The sequence below is a fragment of the Brachypodium distachyon genome, chromosome 1, assembly GCF_000005505.3.
Source record: "Brachypodium distachyon strain Bd21 chromosome 1, Brachypodium_distachyon_v3.0, whole genome shotgun sequence".
NCBI lineage: Eukaryota > Viridiplantae > Streptophyta > Magnoliopsida > Poales > Poaceae > Brachypodium > Brachypodium distachyon.
Genome location: NC_016131.3, coordinates 46,194,394 through 46,215,293, shown reverse-complemented (window position 1 = coordinate 46,215,293; position 20,900 = coordinate 46,194,394). Strand labels below are relative to the sequence as shown.

The 20,900-nt window shown below is 46.6% G+C and overlaps 1 protein-coding gene, 1 non-coding gene and 1 pseudogene across 3 annotated transcripts; 1 reads left to right on the top strand and 2 right to left on the bottom strand.

Moving 5' to 3' along the window:
- Nucleotides 1–1,736: 1,736 nt before the first annotated feature.
- Nucleotides 1,737–1,890, top strand: MIR5171A (microRNA MIR5171a). The gene has a single exon (NR_126915.1). It is a non-coding gene; the product is annotated as a microRNA MIR5171a (primary transcript).
- Nucleotides 1,891–2,842: 952 nt separating this feature from the next.
- On the bottom strand, nt 2,843–3,668 carry LOC100829077 (60S ribosomal protein L39). Of its 2 annotated transcripts, none has more exons than XM_003564155.3 (3): nt 3,533–3,668; nt 3,307–3,410; nt 2,843–3,189 (listed from the first exon to the last, which is right to left on the bottom strand). In XM_003564155.3, exons 1-3 carry the CDS (start codon nt 3,533–3,535, stop codon nt 3,141–3,143), a joined length of 156 nt encoding a protein of 51 aa, XP_003564203.1. In that variant the 5' UTR covers nt 3,536–3,668; the 3' UTR covers nt 2,843–3,140. The 2 variants fall into 2 exon arrangements, with proteins under 2 accessions (XP_003564203.1, XP_024312425.1); XM_024456657.1 differs by having other exon boundaries at nt 3,515–3,567.
- An 11,172-nt stretch (nt 3,669–14,840) lies between these two features.
- LOC100826614 lies at nt 14,841–20,203 on the bottom strand (annotated as a pseudogene).
- Nucleotides 20,204–20,900: the final 697 nt, after the last annotated feature.

Sequence of the window (20,900 nt, the reverse complement as noted above, 5' to 3'; positions counted from 1 at the left end):
TTGAGCTCTGAAGTTCCGAAGCTCCTAATGTTATTGCTTGTTATTCCGTCGCGCTCTAAAACCTTATCGTTGTAACTTGTATTTGGTTGTAAGACCTTATGACTATACACCTAGTTTCACGAGTGAAATGGGCGGGGACCTATGTTGGCCTCCTTTCGATCTGAAAAAAAAGTAGGAGGCAAATGACAGCCACGGTGCAGAGGCGGGGAAGAGTTGTTGGGTTGTTTTGAGAAGTGTGGTGTTCTTTTCCATGATGCACGACTCGCCATTGATGGGCGTCTTCCGAATCGACGTGGTCGGCGTACCAATGGGCTCACCGGTGAGACACCCTATAGTGACTTCCCCACATAGTTAGAAGACGCGAGCCATACACCTCGACCTATCCAAGTACAAGCCATGGTTGATGTTGAAGACACGTATCGATTCGGCGCCACCATCACGCCTAGTTGCTTCCTGGTTGTCACCACAACATCAATAGCAGCCGACAAGTCTTGGATAGAAGAGTAGTACTCGCCTTGCATGAGCAAAGCTAGCTGGTCAAGGCGCACATGACTAGAAGCGTTTCTTTGTGTGATGTTTGGATTTTCATGATTGAATATGCCCATGACATGGTATTGATTTGTATCCCGTTAATTTGTGCATGTAATTTCCTTCTTAAGTTTATATCTTACAACCTAGCAACTTTGCCTAGGTAATCTGGTAATTACAACATTTTTCTATATTAAACCACCTAGTACATAACTAGTAACTTCACCTTAATAATTCAGTAATTAGAATAACACAAATTTGTCTATTGAATAATCTAGTAGTTGTTTGCACAAAACATGGTAACTAGATTAACAGTTTGCATATGAAATATCAAGTAATTAGATTAACAATTTTGTATACCAAGGTAGTTCAGTAGTTGTTACCACAAAACTTGATGGCTTTACCAAATAATTTGGTAACTTAAATAACAATTTGTGCATGCAACAACCCATCCACACAATAAGGTAACTTCACCTCATGATCTAATGACTTACCTGATAAACTCAATCGTACCATCAATGTTACCCTTCATGTCCCATTAGAGGGTGCCGTGTCTTGTTTGGGCACCATCGTCATTCGAGTATGTATTTTGTACTCCTTTCAATCCAACTTAATTGTGTCAGCTTTGTCTAGATACGCATGGAGTTGATTTGTAGGGCTACTTAAGAAAATATAATATGATTTTATGCTATAATAGAATCTAAAAACAAATGACTAGTTTTTTTTGGGTCAAAAATACATATACAAATGGGCCAAATCTAAATCCGGAGTACTTAAATAAGGAACTTTCAACATTTGAAAACTAAAAGCATGAAATTTGGCATGTTTATTTTGGATTAACATTTGAACCATGGACATTACGCTAATAAATGACATAGAAAAAACATTGAAAGCCTTGTAGCCATTGTTGGATAGCGAGCTTGCTCGGCTCGTTAAGCTCTTTCATTAAGGCTCAATCCATCAAACTTAACGAGATAAAACTCAAGATTCACACTGTTTTTTGTTTTGACACATCAAGATTCACATTGTTCATTAAACGCACAACCCTGAGTGCGCATACAAGACACTAAGTGTATGTTTGGTTTTAGCCTAAATTTATCATGGCAAACTTTTGGCGAGGTTTTGATAACCCATGAGTTATCCAAAGTTAGCCAGAAAAATAAATTAAAGTTGGTAATAGAACATTGACTTGCCAAAAAAATTGCTCTATTCAAACATTTGCCAAAATTGCATGCTTCCTACTTCTCATATTACGTGCCGAAATTTTACATAGATCTATATACATTCATATTTGAACAAATTTAAGTCACTTAATATGGGACGGAAGAAGTATGTTATTTTACCGTCGCGTTAGCTGACGTGTGAAGTCAATACTATGGTAGGGGTGCGAATGCCCTGAGTTCACGGATTGATACGGCGGCCCATGATTCCAGAGAAGTGGCGATTTCAGAGAAAAGACGAACACATGCACAGCTAAGTGGATTCCTGAAAAACCATACGTATACTAGGTATAAGTATGGCACAGATCTGTGTGAAAATTCATATGGGCTCAATAATAATCAAGCAAAACGAGCTGCCGTGAAAGTGATCTAGGCTTCTTATATTAACGAGCTAACACCAGTGATTGTAGCCTACGGGCCAAATATACTTTCGAGAGCTGCCGCAACCCCCTATAGCAAAGGAGCATTTCGTTTACTGTTTTTAATCTGAGACTCTGAGATGTTCTCCAGAGATCTTGCCCGTGTGCAGCAGGCATTTTTCAACTCCGGTTGGAGTCTGACGCGCACAAGACTTCCATTTGAGTAAATGTTCTCTGTTAACATATACCCAAATCAACACTGAACACACAAGCAATAGAAATCAAACCGGCATTGTGCACAACCATAATAATCTAGAACAGCAAAACCCAGCATATAGAAAACCAAAAGATGATACTGAGAACCATCGCACAAACCAACACACATTCATTCAAAGCATCATTACTCCGAGAGTATGGTATCGAAACATAGTTGATACATTGGTAGACTTAAGAAACTCTACAGCAGTGTGGAAATATAACTGTATATAACAATGAGTAGGATGAATTGATGTTGTAGATTTCCCTGCAGGATTGTCATAGGTATACCACAGCAACTGATTAACCAATAGTTCCAACAGAAGCATGTAATCCTAAATGTGTGAAAGATCTAATTGTGCTAAGACTATGTATCCAGGAGTTACAAATGCCTACAAAGAGTACTTAGACCTGGCAAACAATCCTAAATACTGTACGATGATTTCATTTTGAGAATCAAATCAATAGATAAGAATTGGATTCAGACAAACAAGCATACTTAAACAAATTAGGCAAATTGAGGATCAATTGCTGAAGACACCCAGGTACAATACAGTACCTCAGCAGGATAAAAGTGGTGCTTTAATCAGCAAAATATGATGATACCAAGTACGCTACAAGCACAACTAAGAATCTCTTAAAAACACATGGAAAATATTAAAAGCAGCATTACGTCATCACTTGCTAGCTTACAGAAACATCGTATTATCAGGCAATTCATAAACCCTAGATCCTTCTCCAAGCAGCAGCAGCAGCATCCGGTGCCTCTCTTCCATGCTTAGAACCCGAGCTTGGTGCGGCGCCAGTGCCTGCGCTTCGCGTTGTACCTGAGACAGCAACGCAGAGACACGAACAACTAAGGGGATCGTCTCTTCTTCTCAACAGAGTTTTTTAAGGCCTAACCACCAAACAACGGGGGAAGAAGAGATAGCGGCAAAGCGTACCTGATGGTGTTGTCGGTCCGCATGCGGATCCAGTAGGGGATGGGGCGGTTCTGGCGCATCTTCTTGGCCAGCTTCTGCTTGATCCGGAAGGTCTTGTGCGACGGCTGCACGAGATGAGACGCAAGGGAACAAGCAATCAGCGGAAATCCAAGAAACGAGGGGCATATAGAAAGTGAAAACGAGATGGATTGAGAGAGATTCGAGATGCCTGAGCGAAGATGCGTACCATCGCGGCGGCGGGTGGAAAGGAGGCGGCGGCGGCGCGACGAAACCTTTGGATCGGAGGAAAGGGCAAATGGAAGCAGCGAGAGTTTATATACTAGTACAGAGGAGCGCTTGATGGGCCCAATGGGCTGGTTTAGTTCTTGGCAGGAAATACCGGATGACTGCTACAGGTGGGCTTAAATTCCTCTCAAAAAAAACGGTGGGCTTAAATGAAACACAATTAGGCATCCATGGGCTCCTAATGTTACATCTCGGGTTATTAAAAAAACAAAATCTGGACAGGTCAGAGTCCGTGAACGCTGGAGTATCCCCTAGCCGTCCAGAGAATACCTAGCCGTCCTTGTTGAAGAAAATTTCAATCTTCAAACCGCCGTTTCGGCATTGAGAGACGGGGGGAACCACGGATCCACATCTGTCATTAATTTTGCAGTTTCCTGATTAGGTTTGTGTGTTCCTTACGGTGGCATCTTGACGGTGGGGACGACGTCGTCTAGAAGATTTATGTTCTGGCTCTGTTCCCGTCCTGGCACAGGCGTCGCATCCTACTCCATGGAGTCAGTGGTTCTCGCATTTCTTCTTTTGGTGTTTTTGGTTTTTTTCCTTTTCAATTCATCAACGGAGAAGCAGTTTCACAACTTGCCTTGTAAGGGATGTGTCCCCGGTCATGGTGCGTTCAACGATCTCAGGTTCCCATTGTTTGAGGTGGGCGACTCAAGCAGCTTTGTAAAAACTATAACGTTACTTCAGCTTGTGCAAGCATGGTGTTCTGTAATTCCTATCGTGGTGGTGTCACGGCAGATGCCATATGATGGCTTAACTTGGGGCCGATGGACGATGGAGGAACCGGAGGAGGGAGGACGTGAAGAAGAACACGCACGATTCACACAAGAACGCACAGATTTACCCAGGTTCGGAGCCCTCTTGCCGAGGTAAGACTCCTACTCCTGCTTTGTTGTATTAGCCGAGATAAGCAAGCTTTACAATGGTGCTCCTTGAGCTGTATTCTTGAGAAAGAAGAAGAAGAAGGGGAAACCCTAGAATGTCTAAGTGCTCCTCCCTCCACCGAGGGCTAGTGCTTTATTTATAGGCAAGACATGTCTCAGTGACATGCGGGCCGAGTTTAACGTCACCTTCCTTGGGCCCCGCCGGGCACGCGGCTCGGTTCCCTCCGGGGAGTACCACAGGAGACAAGACAACTTTACTTTTCCCTGCCAGCCTGCAACGGGTACAGCTATCCTCTGCCCGCTTCCGTCATAGATTCCCTTTCGGTGCTTCTTTAGCGTGGCCACCTGACACCGATACGCAGGCGCTGACTGCTTTTCTGAGATGATGATGTCGCTGCTTTTCTTTGCACCGCGTGGTCAGGATAAGACCGTTGAGGAATTTCGGCACCACCGAGGTCAAGGGACTCGTCCTTATCCTGCAAACTTAGAAGATAAGAGAACTATGCCGGCATACGTCCGGGATGCCGGCTTAGAGTTAGTTTAACTTTACGATGCTGGCATGCGTTGCTATGCCGCCTTTGCCTCCGTTATCTCGGCTAGACTTGTGTCGCCATGACCCTACCCGGGGTCATCCCCCCGACACTAGCCCCCGAAGCTGTTGTGGTCCGGAATAGAAGGATGTCGGGCTGCAACAGTTTCCCACAGACAGACCACCAACACCTACTTGGGTCCAGCCGAGAAGGATGCCGAGGTTCTCCTAGCCGAGATCAATTCACTCTGGGACTCCGGGTTGGCGTGTCTATCCAGCCCTCAGCCGAGATTCTTTCTTCCTCATAACCGACAGTTGAAAACTCGCTTCTGCCGATATATGCGCCGTCCGTGACTTGTACTCTTCACTTCTGACAGGAGGATAAGGCTCGAGTTAATGCTGTTGCGCCTTTCGGGGCGAGCGTGCCATCTTGTTAGGCAGTAAAGCCGACAGAGCCATTAAGGATAGAACTTCGGTTCCCACGCGAACACTTATCCTCCGGATCCTGTGGAATTCTCGGCGGCACGCCACGCGGTAACCGAGCGTGCGCCTTGATGGGAATAACTGTCCCAAATCGTGCGCAATCTTCTCGTGAGCCACTAAGGTGGTGCGCTCAGGAAACCCGCGCCCCATTGGTATAAAGCAGGAGGAGGGCGTGGGCAGAAAACCCTTCGCACTCCTCGCTCTCCTCGCCCATTCGTTCTCCTTTGTCTTCTTGCTCCTTGCGCACTTCACCGCCACTGCTAGCACCAAGCTTGCTTGCCATTGCGGTAGCTCGCCTCCAAACTCGCAGCCGCCGGTTCGCCCGTACTAAAATAGGGTCCCGCTGCACCCGCCTGCAAGCTTAGGCCTTCGCGCAAGCGCTACCTCGCAGAAACTCAAACCCTAGATCTACTTTCCTCCATGGCGTCTTCTTCTCACAATCCGGCCGTCGACCCTGCTGCTCAGGCGGAGGAGAGGACGAGCTCCGAGCGCGCCACCTGGGAGGGTTCCGACATGACCCCGGCGGACATCCGGTGGCTCCGCCGCTCCCGGCAGATCCCGGAGGAGGTCGAGTGCCGGGTTCCCGGCGGAGAACTCGTGCCGACCCCCGAAGCTGGTGAGCACGTCGTCTTTCTCTTGCACTTCGAACGCGGGTTTGCCCTTCCAGCCAGTGATTTCTTTAGGACATTCCTAGATTTCTTTGGCCTCCAGCCGCACCACCTTCCGGCGAATGCCATTCTCACCCTTTCGGCATTCGTCACCTGTTAAGAAGGCTACCTCGGCCTTTGGCCTTCCGTTGATCTGTGGTCCCGGTACTTCATGTTCCGGCCACAAGTTCTCCCGGATAAGTATAATCCCGGCGCCGCAAAGCTGATGACCCAATGCGGCGCCGCCACCATCGTTCCTCGCCGAAACTCGTCTTTCCCCAGAATTCAAGGTCTTGAGTCGTGCAAAAAATGGCTCAAGACCTTTTTCTATGTTAAGAACTCCTCCACGGCCGACAAGATCAATCTGCCGGGATTCGAAGTCGGCCCCCCGGAAGAGAAGAGGAACTGGTCTTTCGACCCGAAGGAGACCAACCCGGAGGTCAACGAGATCCACGCCGCCATCCTCGAGCTGAAGGAGGAGGGGATGACGGCAGACGATCTGTTGGCGACATTTGTATACCGGCGGCTGTGCCCGCTCCAGGGCCGGTTACATAAGATGTGCTTCTACAGCGGTCAGCTCGACCCGGACCGAGTATCAACCGTCCGGCTTGACCAGGCTGAAGTCCGGCGCCGGGTCAAAGCAATCGCAAAGAACAGCCTGCCTGGGCAGTTTACGTAAATATCGACTCCGATTCTGGTGAGGGTTTTATAGATGGTTTACGTAAATGCTCTAACGCCACCCCAGTTGGAATAGCTTGTCGCGTCGAACCGAGTTTCGACAATGTGTCGGCTGCTTCATTTTCCGCCCGAGGTATATGATGAAACTCACATCCTTCGAAATGGCCACTGATCTTCTGGACATGAAAACGGTATAGCGCCATGTTGGCATCTAATGCATCCCAATTACCAGAAACTTGCTGGACGACCAGGTCAGAATCACCAAAGCACTGAATCCGGCGGACTCCAATTTCTTTCGCCATTTTCAATCCGTGCACAAGTGCCTCATACTCGGCAACATTGTTGGATGCTGCGAAGTGAATCTGCAATACATACTTAAGTTGGTCGCGCTTTGGCGAGGTCAGAACTATGCCGGCACCAAGCCCAGTTTTCATCTTAGAGCCGTCAAAATGTAATTTCCAGTAGTTAGTTTCCGGGGGCGGTGGTTCATACTCCATCTCGGCCCAATCCACCAAGAAATCCGCCAAAGCCTGAGATTTCACGGCATCCCGTCTGTCGTACTGCAGCACATAGGGTGCCAGCTCGACAACCCATTTTGCGACTTGGCCGCTCGCGTCTTTGTTATTCATGATTTCCGAAATGGGTGCCTCACATATAACTCGGATCTGATGTGTCTCAAAATAATGCTTTAACTTCTTTGCCGCCATATACACGCCATATGCCATCTTTTGGTAGTGGGGATAATTTTGCTTGGACGATGATAACACCTCGCTCAAGTAATATACTGGCCTTTGTACTGATTTGCCATTTTCATCCCTTTCCACTACAATGACAGCACTGACAACCCGATTTGTCGCTGCTATGTATAACAACATAGGCTCCTTCTCCGTCAGCGAAGCTAATATGGGTGTCGTAGCAATCATCTTTTTCAGCTCTTGAAAAGCTAGGTCCGCATGTGGTGTCCACACAAATTTGTCGGTTTTCTTCATCAGCTGGTATAAGGGCATAGCCTTTTCACCGAGCCGACTCACGAAACAACTCAGCGATGCGAGGCACGCCGTGAATTTCTGCACATCTTTAAGGCAATTTGGCAGTTTCATTCTTTCTATAGCAACAATTTTCACATGGTTCGTTTCTATTCCTCGGCTTGATAGCAGGAAATTGAGCTACTTTCCTGCCGGCACACCGAATGTGCACTTGGCCGGGTTTAGTTTCATTCAGAACCTCCGCAGATTTGCGAATGTTTTTCGGATATCATCCAGGAGCGTGGTGCTCTGTTTGGTTTTTATGACGACATCGTCGACATATACATGTACATTTTTGCTGAGTTGATCATGTAAGCACTTCTGCATGCATCTTTGATAGGTAGCTCCTGCGTTTCTCAAACCAAACGGCATAGTGCGATAGCAATAAGCCCCGAACGGGGTGATAAATGATGTCTTTATTTGATCATTAAGGTTCAGTGGTATCTGATGAAAACCAAAATACGCATCCACAAAAGACAACAACTCACACCCGGTAGTAGAATCAATCACTTGATCGATCCGAGGTAATGGAAATGGGTCTTTGGGACATGCCTTGTTTAGGCTGGTGTAGTCGATACACATGCGCCATACTTTGGCAGCAGTTGGGTCGTTTTTCTTCATCTCGACCATGACCGGGTTTGCCAGCAAGTCGGGATGCAACACTTCCATGATAAAGCCGGCAGCTAGAAGCCGGGATACCTCTTCCGATATGACTTTCCTTCTGCCATCGGCGAAGCGTCGAAGGGGCTGCTTCACCGGTCTTATGTCTGGTCTGACATGTAATGAGTGCTCAGCTAACTCCCTCGGCACACCTGGCAGGTCTTGAGTTGACCATGCGAAGATATCCTGATTCTCACGGAGGAAGCTGCTGAGCTCGCCTTCCTATTTCTCCCCTAGGCCCGCACCGATGATGACAGTGCGGTCCGGGAACTCGCTGTCGACCTGTACCTTCTATGTCTCCTTGGCTGCCTGAAAAGCCACACTTCCATGAGGATTGGTCATTGCTGGCAGACCGACTTGTGCCGCCTGTGCCATCGCAACAGCTTCTTGTAATTTCTTCTTCTCGCCAGCGATGACCAGCGACTCAGCCAAAACAGATCCAGCCGCCGCGCATTCCATTGAGCGTTTGTAGTTGCCCGTGATAGTTATGGTACCATTTGGTCCCGGCATCTTCATCTTCAGATAACCAATGTGAGTAGTAGCCATGAACTTGGCGAGTGCTGGCCTACCCAACAGTGCATGGTACGGACTGCTAAGGTCCACCATCTCGAAGACTAGATTTTCGGTCCGATAGTTCTCCCTGGTGCCAAATAAGACATCCACTCGGATCTTGCGTACCGGGGGACAAGACACTCCCGGCACAATACCATGAAAGGTAGTCCGGCTGGGCTCAAGCATGTTATCTGTAATGCCGAGCTTAAGCATCGTGTCCCGATACAGGATATTGATGCTGCTTCCATTGTCAATGAGAACCCGATTGAACTTGACGTTAATGTCGGGTCCAATGAGCGTCGGGTCGACCACCAAGGCATATCCACCAGGGTTGGGCATAACCTTGGGATGGTCTGCTCGGTTCCAGGTGACCTCCTCTTCCGACCAATACATGAACTTTGGAACTGCCGGCATAACAGCATTGACTTCCATTTCTCGCCTGCGCTGACTTTGCTTGTTAGTGGGCTCAGTGATGAAAATCATGTAGCTCTGGTGAGGCTCCTTGTACTCGTTTCTCCCGGCATACCCTGGGATTTCTTGTCCCTCCACCTGGTTGACTACATTGTTTGCCTGAGGGGATCCTTGGATCTGTGCGTTTGCGCCTGTGAGTGGTGGAGGTGGAGGTAACCTGCTTGCCTCGCCGTTCTCGGCCCATTGCATCCAGCTGCATTGCCGCGTTGTGTGGTTCGCCGGCTTGTTGGGGTTAGTTGTGTGAAAACGACAAGGCTGATCCAACATCACCTCGAAAGTATACCTTGGCTTATCCTGCCAGGGCTTCATTTGCTCCCCCTTCTTAACCCATTGCTGATTTCCTATTTTTTGACGCTGGTTGGAACCAGCATCAGGTTGGTCCTGAACTGCAACGACATGGGCTGGCCCATATCGGTAATCCTGCCTGTCATCCCTTCTTTTGTTGCAGTGATCTTGATGATCATTCCTCCGGAAAGCCCCTGCAGGATTGTATGTCGGCTGCTCCCTTTGTGGTTCTGCTGGCATCAGCGATGACTGAGTCGGATCGCCAAGTGCATACATGTCGGCGATCCTGATCATTTCAGATAGAGTGGTCGGCATCTCTCTTTGCAGCATCTGCCATAGCATGCTGCCGTGCCGAATCCTTGGGCGAACCACGCTATGGCTTGCGACTCCACTATCCCCTCACAGGAATTGCGGAGATTGTTCCATCTTGTCAGGTAATCCCGGTCGGTTTCGTTGTCTCTTTACTTACACATGGACAACTATTGAGGGTGGTTCGGCTTTTTGTAGGTGCTAGTGAAATTGCTGACAAACGCTTCCTCGAAGTCTATCCAGCACTTTGATGCTGCTTTCCGGCAAATTGTTCAACCATATCCTTGCCAGCCCCACGAGCATCTGGGGTACATAACGTACTGCCCATCTGCGATTGCTACTTTCCACGCTTACTGCCGTGACATAGTCTTCCAGCCAATCTTCCGGCTTAGTACTGCCGTCATACATTCTTGTACCCCTGGGCAGCTGAAAACCCGGGGCTGCTCTCTCCCTCATGATCCGATGCGCGAAACAACGCGGTCCCGGAGGGCCTTGCTCCTCCAGAAGCTCGGATAGATAAATTCTATCAAGCCGGTGTCGAGCATCCAGGGGCGAAACCTGCCTGTTCTCAATTCGGCCTTCGAGCGGATCGAGATTGTCGCGCTCTCGCCTAATATAACCCTCGTCAGCCATGGCCGAGTATCTGTCATCGTAACGGTCATAACGACGATCTTCACCTCGATACAGGGGGTTGCGCCCGACACCCTGCTGTCCCGCAGCAGTATTGGGTGCCGGATCCTGAGGTCGATGCCCACGATCATATGAGTAACGCTCCTGCTGATCTCGGCGGTTGCCGCCGAGACGCAGACCACTTTGGCTGTCATCAACCCTCCTGACTATTTGTTTCTCGGCCAGGGCCGGGCCATAGTGTTCCAACTGCTTATCCCGGCCAGAGTTAACGCTTTTGTCCCGTTTGCCACCAGGTGAGGACGCTTGTCTGTCAACCCGGCCACCAGCGTCTGCGGCTGAATGAATGACCTGCGATGCACCAGGTTTACTGTGCACTCTCATGTATGCTTCATTCTGCTCATTTGCTGTTTGTAGCAGCTCTTTTACGTGCAGCTGCTACTGCCGAAGTGCCTCTCCCGTAAGATTCGGCAACTCTTCAGCCGCAGGCTCGGCAGCCCTGAGATTTTTGGCTGGGGTATTGTACTCCGGCTTAAGTGCCGAGGCAAAACTTGCCGACAAAGCTGGCACACCCCTGCCATCTCTTGCCATCTCGGCATTCAAGTTCTGCCACGGTTACGCACCTCCCTGACTCTGCTAGGGTTAGTAAACGCAGTAGAACTAAGACCATGAGCTCTGTTATACTCACGAAGCGAGATCTCGAGCTGTTGTCGAGCGCTAGCGACGTCGACTGCCTCCTTTAGCATGTCTCTCCAACTCTAACTCCGCCTGCAGCTGGGTCGGGTTAGCGTTTGATGGAGGCCTGGAGCTGGGTCGGCTTCGGCGGCAGGGCCGACGTGCCGGCTTGAGTAGCGATGTTCTCCGGCTTCTCCAAGGGGAGCTTCGCCGTTCTGCCGGATTCGGTTGGGATCGGGCCGCTTCCCGCAGCGTCCCTTCCAACGTCAGCGCCACGAGCCGTCACCATGACCTCCACACGGTCAGCGGGGCAGTCGACATGCCGTCCGCGAGCCGTGCGGAGGGCGGGAGGGTCTTCAGCCATCACCACTTGCTCTGGGTACCTGCAAGGGCTGTCAGTAGTAACATAGACCTCATTCATGCCAAAGTTGATGAAGCGGCCTGCACAGGGAAGCGGAGCGTTGTTGAAGCAGCCCGCGTTGTTGTCGATGAAGCCCAGAGAGCCGAATCTCTGGACCAAACCGGAGACCACGCGTTCTCCGGTGACGAGGAAACTTCTCGTCCGGATGAAAACTCCAGCCAGCGCCGCTGCTGGCCCCACGGTGGGCGCCAACTGTCGTGGTGGTGTCACGGCAGATGCCATAGGATGGCTTAACTTGGGGCCGATGGACGATGGAGGAACCGGAGGAGGGAGGACGTGAAGAAGAACACGCACGATTCACACAAGAACACACAGATTTACCCAGGTTCGGAGCCCTCTTGCCGAGGTAAGACTCCTACTCCTGCTTTGTTGTATTAGTCGAGATAAGCAAGCTTTACAATGGTGCTCCTTGAGCTGTATTCTTGAGGAAGAAGAAGAAGAAGGGGAAACCCTAGAATGTCTAAGTGCTCCTCCCTCCACCGAGGGCTAGTGCTTTATTTATAGGCAAGACATGTCTCAGTGACATGCGGGCCGAGTTTAACGTCACCTTCCTTGGGCCCCGCCGGGCACGCGGCTCGGTTCCCTCCGGGCAGTACCACAGGGGACAAGACAACTTTACTTTTCCCTGCCAGCCTGCAACGGGTACAGCTATCCTCTACCGGCTTCCGTCATAGATTCCCTTTCGGTGCTTCTTTAGCGTGGTCACCTGACACCGATACGCAGGCGCTGACTGCTTTTCTGAGATAATGATGTCGCTGCTTTTCTTTGCACCGCGTGGTCACAATAAGACCGTTGAGGAATTTCGGCACCACCGAGGTCAAGGGGCTCGTCCTTATCCTGCAAACTTAGAAGATAAGAGAACTATGCCGGCATACGCCCGGGATGCCGGTTTAGAGTTAGTTTAACTTTACGATGCTGGCATACGTTGCTATGCCGGTTTTGCCTCCGTTATCTCAGCTAGAGTTGTGTCTCCATGACCCTACCCGGGGTCATCCCCCCGACAATTCCGTTACCGGTTACATGGAGAAACGTCAAGATGCGGAAGATGGATCTAGAGATGTTGATTTCGGAAGACCATGATGGAGCTTTTAGTTTTGTAGTTGATTTTCGTTCCTTATGTTCGTTTAGCTTGTTTCCATCTATTGTATTTTCTTCTATGAATCAATAAAGCGAGACGGTTCTCAAAAAAAAAAATACAAAAACAAAATCTCTCAAATTAGTTTCACATGTAGACTTTCAAAGAAAAAATAAGTTAAAGAGAAAAAATACTACTCTCTCCGTCCCGTATTAAGTGACTCAAATTTGCCCAAATATGAATGTATCTACATCCAAAAAGCGTCTAGATATATGTAATAATTTGTCACTTAACAAGGCACGGAGGGGTACACTATTTGATCTCTTTTTTCTTAGTCACATGCAATTTATTGCACAATGATTTAATTTTGCTCCAATCTCTATTTATCCACATCCCTTCATCCATTAGGATTATAACATTTTAATAAAAAATTTGTCTAATAGAAATGGGAGCATAATGATTAATAGGGTTTGCGAGTCTAAATGTACAACTACATCGAGAAAACTTGAAAGGCCTAAATATACGATTAATTTGAAAACAGAGGGGTATTGCTCCTATTTCGTCGTGCCGGTTAGCGGTTAGCATGACAGTACAAAAACACACTTTTAGTTCCAAATTTATTTTATTTCAAGGATAGTGCTATGCTCGAGCCGTGTGGCAAAGCCCATTCCCCTTGTTGTGTGTGTGGTGTGCCACAAAGTTCCTCATGGTGATGATTCCAAAACTATATCCCCTCCAGTATGCTTTGATGATTTTACTTGGTACCGTTAACATTGAGTAATAACACACCACTGCTCTATTCGTAACTAAGTGTTAAAAAACCCTAAATGATTGATGGTGATAAGTTTAACATTCCACGGGAACAACCCTTTGTACCTTAGCTGGAAGCTTTGGCAAGCAAAACTAAGTGATACTACCTCCTTTCCCTATTATAAGGCGTATGGTTTTTGTTATAAATAAAAAATATTGTATGTTGATCAAGTTTATAGTAAAAATGATCGACTTCTACAACATCAAACTAATACAATAGATGAAACACGAATTATATATTTATAATATATTTGGTATTATAGATGCCAATATTTTTTCCTATAAATTGGGTTTAACTTTTAGTTGAGTTAAGACAAAAATCATGTGCCTTGAGCCATGTGCTATGAAAAAAGGGGTATTTGTAGTCGGCTTACAACAGGATACCTTTACAATATCTAGATGTTTTGTTGAATTTGCTTAGGCCCGAGTAAAATGTAGCGGCGGAAGTTTTGTTAGGCACCACCGTGAGGAAATCATAAGATTTTTATCATACCCATAGCCATGCAGCGCCGTTTTGCGATATGTGTATTAATGTTGCTTCCTTACTTTCTGGCATGTCTAAGTTAGAGCGACTTGCTGAGTATTCATATTTGGACAAATTTAGAATGACTTTCGTAAGTTAGAGTTTATCATGCCAGGCAATCTAGACAAGTTTAACCGGAACGCCAGTCTCCGAGGAGCTCGCCAGGGAGAGGCTGAGGGCGAGAGGCGGCATCCAGCCGAGGTGGTAGGCTTTTAAAAGTTAGGAGATTGCCTTTTCTTCTTTTTTATTTTTCTTGTAGTAGTTTTGCATGGCGTGGGCCAACTGGAGGGGGTGTTGTTAACAACAGTTTGGGCTTTGTGTACACCGGGCAATCTAGCTAGCCTGAGTGTTGTTCTTGTAAGTTGTAACGCTGAAGGATTTGGCAATGGCAAAGCAATAATGAAATCGACCAATAAGTAAAAAAATCAACACTGTACCTAAGAGCAAGGCGGTGCAAAGAATTCCACACGATAGATGGCAAGCCATGTTAAAAAACTTCACCATTCCTGTGAATTTCTTCAGGAACGGAGAATTTTCACGAGTTGTTAAATACAGTTGAAAGAACATTGCAGCGCCAGATCTAGGAAAGAACAAATAAAGGTGGCCGCAGCCTATCCAAATCACGAGGTTTACCGTGAGGTCCAACCACAGCAGATTGGGAAACCAAGTTGCACAAGGTTTAACACATGCGAACCAATTTGAATGTACAAAAAATGCCACTGAGGGTGGGTAGTATCAAAATTCAACAGTCCAGGCATGTCCGCCTATGTTACTTGTGTCGGTGGTAAATCATTCCATACAGCCGTAGTGTCTATAAGTTCAGCTGCAGCCTGCAGGACTGAAACCAAGCCAAAACTAATACGGTGCTGAGTTGGCCATTCCAGTCATAATAGACGATCAGATACACGATTCACCAATGCAGAAGACTCTCTTCGTTTCTGTTAACTCGGTCAAAACACAATTTCACATATATCAACTAATTTCACCAACCTTCGCTTGATTTGAAGATGTTTATGTGTACACCAACTCATTTTGACATCCATTAGGATCACCCAGTTTTTTTTAATACCTACCATCTCATTTGTTGACCTATCACCACAAGCCTCCAGCACAATGATCCAAAATCATAAATTGCCACGTAAAATTTAAAGCATGAGAACATAAACAAACGGGGTGCAATATGATTCTGGCAAATTTCACCACAGAAGAACTTTGCTAACAAATTTTTCTTATACGTTTGAAGCAGGGTAAGAAAATGAACTTATATTCATCAGGTGTTGACATATTACCATCTAACCCCATTTCAGCTCACAAGGTGGACACTGATAGACACACATCCGTTATTCTTTTCTCTAATTAAACACCCAAGAAGTATATTATGCAGTTCTCACCTAATTGACAGTAATGATCTGTAATATCCAGTCACGCAATATCATGTGTCCATTGAAGATGGCGTCTGACCTAGAACTTGATGCACAAAAAGATCTTGCAACTCAAGGTATTTACTTCTCCATTCTGTCCCTAGTTGGTTCGGCATGCCATTGAGAGTGCTCGCCCCAGAATCAAATAAACTAGTGTTGCCATGCTGCTGAAGCAATGCATAACAATCAGACACAACAGAAGGGAACATAGAAATGGAAGGTTACAATAATGTGTTGCATCTAATGCAAGGAAATACAGAATCAACTGACCTGAAGTGAATCCAAGCAATGCTCTAGAAGGTTAGAGCTGTGATATTCAGCAATTTGAATATCATTTTCAGGGTTGGGCGGAATTACAGCTTGTGGTTCAACTTCTCCATTTGCGGCACAAACTTTACGCGTGGTTGCAGGGGTGGCAGATTTACTCTCTTGGGTGCTACTATGAGAACATTAGTTACTGGACCTGTTAAAAAAGATTTTTACCAAAAGCTCAAAAGACTGTACTTTCCTTCACATGATTCAGATATTAAATACATAACAAATGGTCTGAAAAAACACCGGTACAACTCAGCCTACGTATTTAGAAACAATCAATTCAGACAAGTTTTACAAATAAAATGAGTGACTCACTGGGCCCTTGTCAATGAGGTCATGGTGCATTTCAACCATTCCACGGTTATGGCTGCTGAGGGCTTTCATGGCATGAAGGGCATAGAATGGCATGTTCCGGCATGGACGACGAATTACCAAATAAGACATATGAACACCACAGAAGCACATACTACATCCAGATTCGTCCAACAACATGATCTTTAGGTTTCGTCCAGAAAAAAATTAGGACCTGGCTTTGGGTCTGAGAAGATCTTGCGGTAGACTATTTCTATATGGCACTATAATACACAAGTAACAAAATACAGATTGGCCCTTCGACTGAAGATCAGCAGTCTATGGGTCACTTTAGTGACTAAATGACGCTCACCAAATTGATACAAATATTTTCCCTTTTTTGGCTGGAAACTCTAGTCAGGCTTCCTAAACGAATGTGTGCTTATAAATTAATCTAGCAAATCCTACTTCCGGCAGGATGGATTGATAAATTTCAGTCAAAGTAAAGTATCCTTGGGAACCAATATATGCAGAAATAAATTGTGCATACAGATGCTTCTACTGTTTTGAATATATGTCTTTGGATAGGATTAACGATGTTACCTAGAACCAACACTAGAAAGGTAACAAACTAGACTCATGAGTCATGTCAATCTGTTGAGGATGTCAACATCTAATACCATCTCATTTGCTCTTCTTGAGGCATGGAAACAAGTAATTATCATATCCTCTCTCAAAAGAAAAATAAATCATCAACTCCATAGTCCATGTGATAATGCAGAATACATATCAAACATGTTTCAACTCTTTGACTACTTTCTGCATGGGTTGGTACAGAAAGGTCAAGTGTAGAAGTAACTTATGAACCTTGAGAATGTTTGAATTTCCGGGTTACTTGCTGAGTTCTGGTATCCCAAACCCGAACACTGCCATCCTCTGAACCGGAGACTAGTAGAAGCCCATCTGTGCTTGATGCTAAGCTGGTCACTCCCTTGCTGGAACAATTAAACAAAGCATCAGTATCAGCATAAGAAGTCTTGCAACGCAAATAACAGGAACACTACAATGAAGTGACTGAAACTAAACAGCACAGGTAGCTGTTAACATCTCTGTTTAATTTACACAGCTGACCCAGGTACATATCTCTAGTACAGAGCCAATCCAACTACTATCTGAAGCATTAGTCGAATGAAACAAATACACAAAAAGAACAGTAATCAACCGGAGGTATATCTTTTTTGCATACTAGTGTATTGCCTTGGTGCATATACCAGTGACCAAGAGCATGCACAGGAACACCAAATCTAGTATAGGGAAACAGGACATATTTTTGTGTACAAATTTGAGTTCATGGATCATGTACCAAATCACCTTGTTTTTCCTGGTTATGTGGATTGCCATTTCAATTCCTATGTTATTTAGTATTTTAGCTGGTGTTGTGGACAAAAAGCAGCAGCACAGCAGCGACAGAAAGGACATGCAGCCTGTGCGGCAGAAATAGTCCTGCTGCAACTCAGACAGCATCGGCCAGGAGAGTCCGTAAGGGAGTACATGAGTATATTCACATTTAGTAGAGCCGCAGAGTATAATTAGCCACTAGGGATCAAGTAGGACAAGTGAAGCCAATGAGTCAGTGTTGAGCAGTCCTCATAAAAGGATGGCAGGTACTTCTTCCAAAGTCCAGCATGAAATCAATCTCTCGTATATATACTCCATATTTATCAACCACTCTAGTCCTCCAGTTGAAACCAATAACTACTCTATTTCCCCTTCTAACACCCTAATCCCTTCATGGCATGCCGTCTAGACATCTTCTGCATGGTACTGATTCCAATGTGAGCCAGCTTCACATCAGTTAGAACAAATCGTACTCTGAGATATAGTTGATTTCTAAAGCAACAGTTAAAAGTTGCAGTATATTTGCATACAACAGTCAACAGGTGAATCACATTTGGGCATATCAATCCTACTACCTCTGTACTTCAGTAATACTAGGCTACAAATTTATAACATGCACAAATAAAGCAAAGTACAACAAGTAATTCCGGCCGGAGGGAAGTATATTATTTTATAGAAAGGGATTGGCACAGCTAGTTTAGATTTCCAAGGCCCGGTTAGATATTAGACATAAAAGAAAGATTTTTACGTCATAGAAGACATAACCAACATAGAGGCTTAGAGCTATTTACATCACAAGATAAAAGAGACATGCTGATGAAAAAGTATGACAGTCGGCAAACCTGTGGTCATCCAAAGCGCCAAGAATAGATGAATCGTCACTGTCCTTAGAGGTGACATCAACACCCATTGCAGTGACATATATCTTTCCATCTCTACCACCAGCATAGAAAATATGACTTCTTGGGTCTAGTACGATAGAATCAATGATAGCAGGAAATGAAATACTTCTTAGCATCCTACCCTCAGATAGATTCCAAATCTGGGGAAAGACAAAAGTATAAGCAAGGAGATTTATTAATTAGGCCAAGATGCTTAATTACAAACTGTAAAAAAGGATGCTAACAATAATGTCAGTAACTTGTAGAAACGTGCAACGGTGCACAACATACAACTCAAAAGACAATAAAAATGAAGACATACTTTACAGGTGCGATCCTCTGAAGATGACACAGCAATTTCTCCATGAAAACAAGCAATGTCAGTTACAGGAAGTGCATGCTGATTGAAGCTATACAAGTATGGTGTCTTCGCCTCTGATCTTGCCAGCTCATCAAGCATCCTGCAACCAAAACAACCAAACTTCAAACAGTATACAAAATAATACAATAGACTCCACATTACCCTAATCAACAAACATACGTGATAAGATCCCAAACTTTGATGCTCCCATCTTCAGACCCCGAGACGAGCAATAAGTCATAGAGGGCAAGGCACCTAACATCAAGATAGTGTGCATGCCAACGGACAAGCAGCTCTCCAGTAGCCACCTACACAGGAACACCAAACAAAGCAGGTGTAAGCTAGAACAACTTTTCACCGTTAGTTTCAGCACAGCACCAAGAAACCACAATTCCCCAACCTCCCAAAAAAATATGTCACCGGAGACCCCGCCTCCAATGAGATAACTCCCTTCCGGGTCAGCAATGAGCGCCCGGATTGGCTCTGTGGGGAAGCTCTTCACGGCCACCTGTGGCTGCATTTGGAACCAAAGACAAGCTCAAGGACAGAGTTTGGGGTACAAGTAGGTGATGTGTGGCTTGCGAAGGGTGCTTACGGCTTACCTTGTCCCACTGGTAGTAGTAGATGGGGGCAGATTTGCCGGCGGAGGCCTGGGCGGCGGCGAGGAAGCGGCCGGCAACGGCTGCGAGGGCACGTGGCCTGGAGGCGCAGAGGCGGTGACGGATAGCCTCAGCGCCCGTGCGGAGATCCCATGCGGCCACGCCAGCGTCGGTGGAGGAGGCTGCGAACACCAGCTGCTGCGACGGCGGCGCCATGGGGGCGGCGGGGAGAAGAGGTTGCTAGGGTTTAAGGGCTTTGAGAATTTGGTATTGAATGGAATAGCAGCGGCATTCCATTCAACCCAAAAATTTGAGAATTTGGGATTGAATGGAATAGAGAAGGAAGAGATGAGAGATGGGAACTTACCCCCGTCCAGCAGCGTCGTGTCCACTGACCGCCTTGCGTTGCCTCCGCCGGTTGCCACACAATCCGTCCCTCGAACTACCCTAGGAAAGAAATCAAGAAGCGGATCAACAAAAAGAACAAGAAACACTTAAAGAAAACGGGTCAAGAAGGAGAAAAGGAAGAGAACGAGATGAGGAGCTTACCCCGCGTCCGCCGGCTGCTTGCGTCGCCGCCGCCGCCGGTGGCCTTCGTCGACGGTGAACGAGATCGGGAGGACAGAAGCAAGAGAGAGAGAGAGAGAGAGAGAGAGAGAGGAGGCGCCATGGCTTGGTTCGAGAGGAGAGAGCGGCGCGGGTGGGGAATGGGGACAGCATTTGTATATTATGGGCCAGGAGAGAGCCGGACGCGAGCGCGGGCCGCGTGATTCCTCCGATTTTGCTGAGCGAGCCGAACTGTTTTCGGGGTCAATTTCCCACCCGGGCCGCTCGCTCACACCGACCAATCGATCCAAACGCCAAAAATAGAAATGGGGAGTACGGGGTGTGTTTGGTTGATTCCAAAACATATGTTCATTGATCAAAATTTGGTGTTTGTTTGGACGGTGACCAAATATTTGGCTAACCAATGTTTCATATCCAATTTTAGTTTAATTTTTTTGTCAAAGTTGGCCAACTCATGGGCTAGCAAAACCATCCCCAATTATTTGGCTAGTCAAATTTTTGGTAGGGTTACTTTGGGCTCAAACCAAACAACCCCTATAAGAGCATCTTCAGCCGGCGTGACAGGCAAACCCGTTTGAAAGAGTTGATGCCCGAGGGCGGTCCGATCTTCACGTCGTAGGATCGAATCGGAAGGGGATAACTTGCTGCAAGCAGCTGTGGTAACTAGTTTTAACCTGCCAAGGTTGGATGCGACCCGTACGTGCAAGACCTCCGACCCGCTGTCTGAACAATTGCAGAACCACAAACCGGGACTAACCCACACAAAACGGCCGGAACCGTAGAGCACGAATTAGGAGGAACCAGAGGCTCCTTCTCGCGAAT

Bases quoted from the DNA above. Each gene is read 5' to 3' on its own strand.
- LOC100829077 (XM_024456657.1), bottom strand. From the start codon at position 3,535: ATGGTACGCATCTTCGCTCAG. The intron at 3,411-3,514 runs GCATCTCGAATC...CATCTCGTGCAG, and splicing joins TGGTACGCATCTTCGCTCAG to CCGTCGCACAAGACCTTCCG. The intron at 3,190-3,306 runs GTACGCTTTGCC...TTGCTGTCTCAG, and splicing joins CGGACCGACAACACCATCAG to GTACAACGCGAAGCGCAGGC.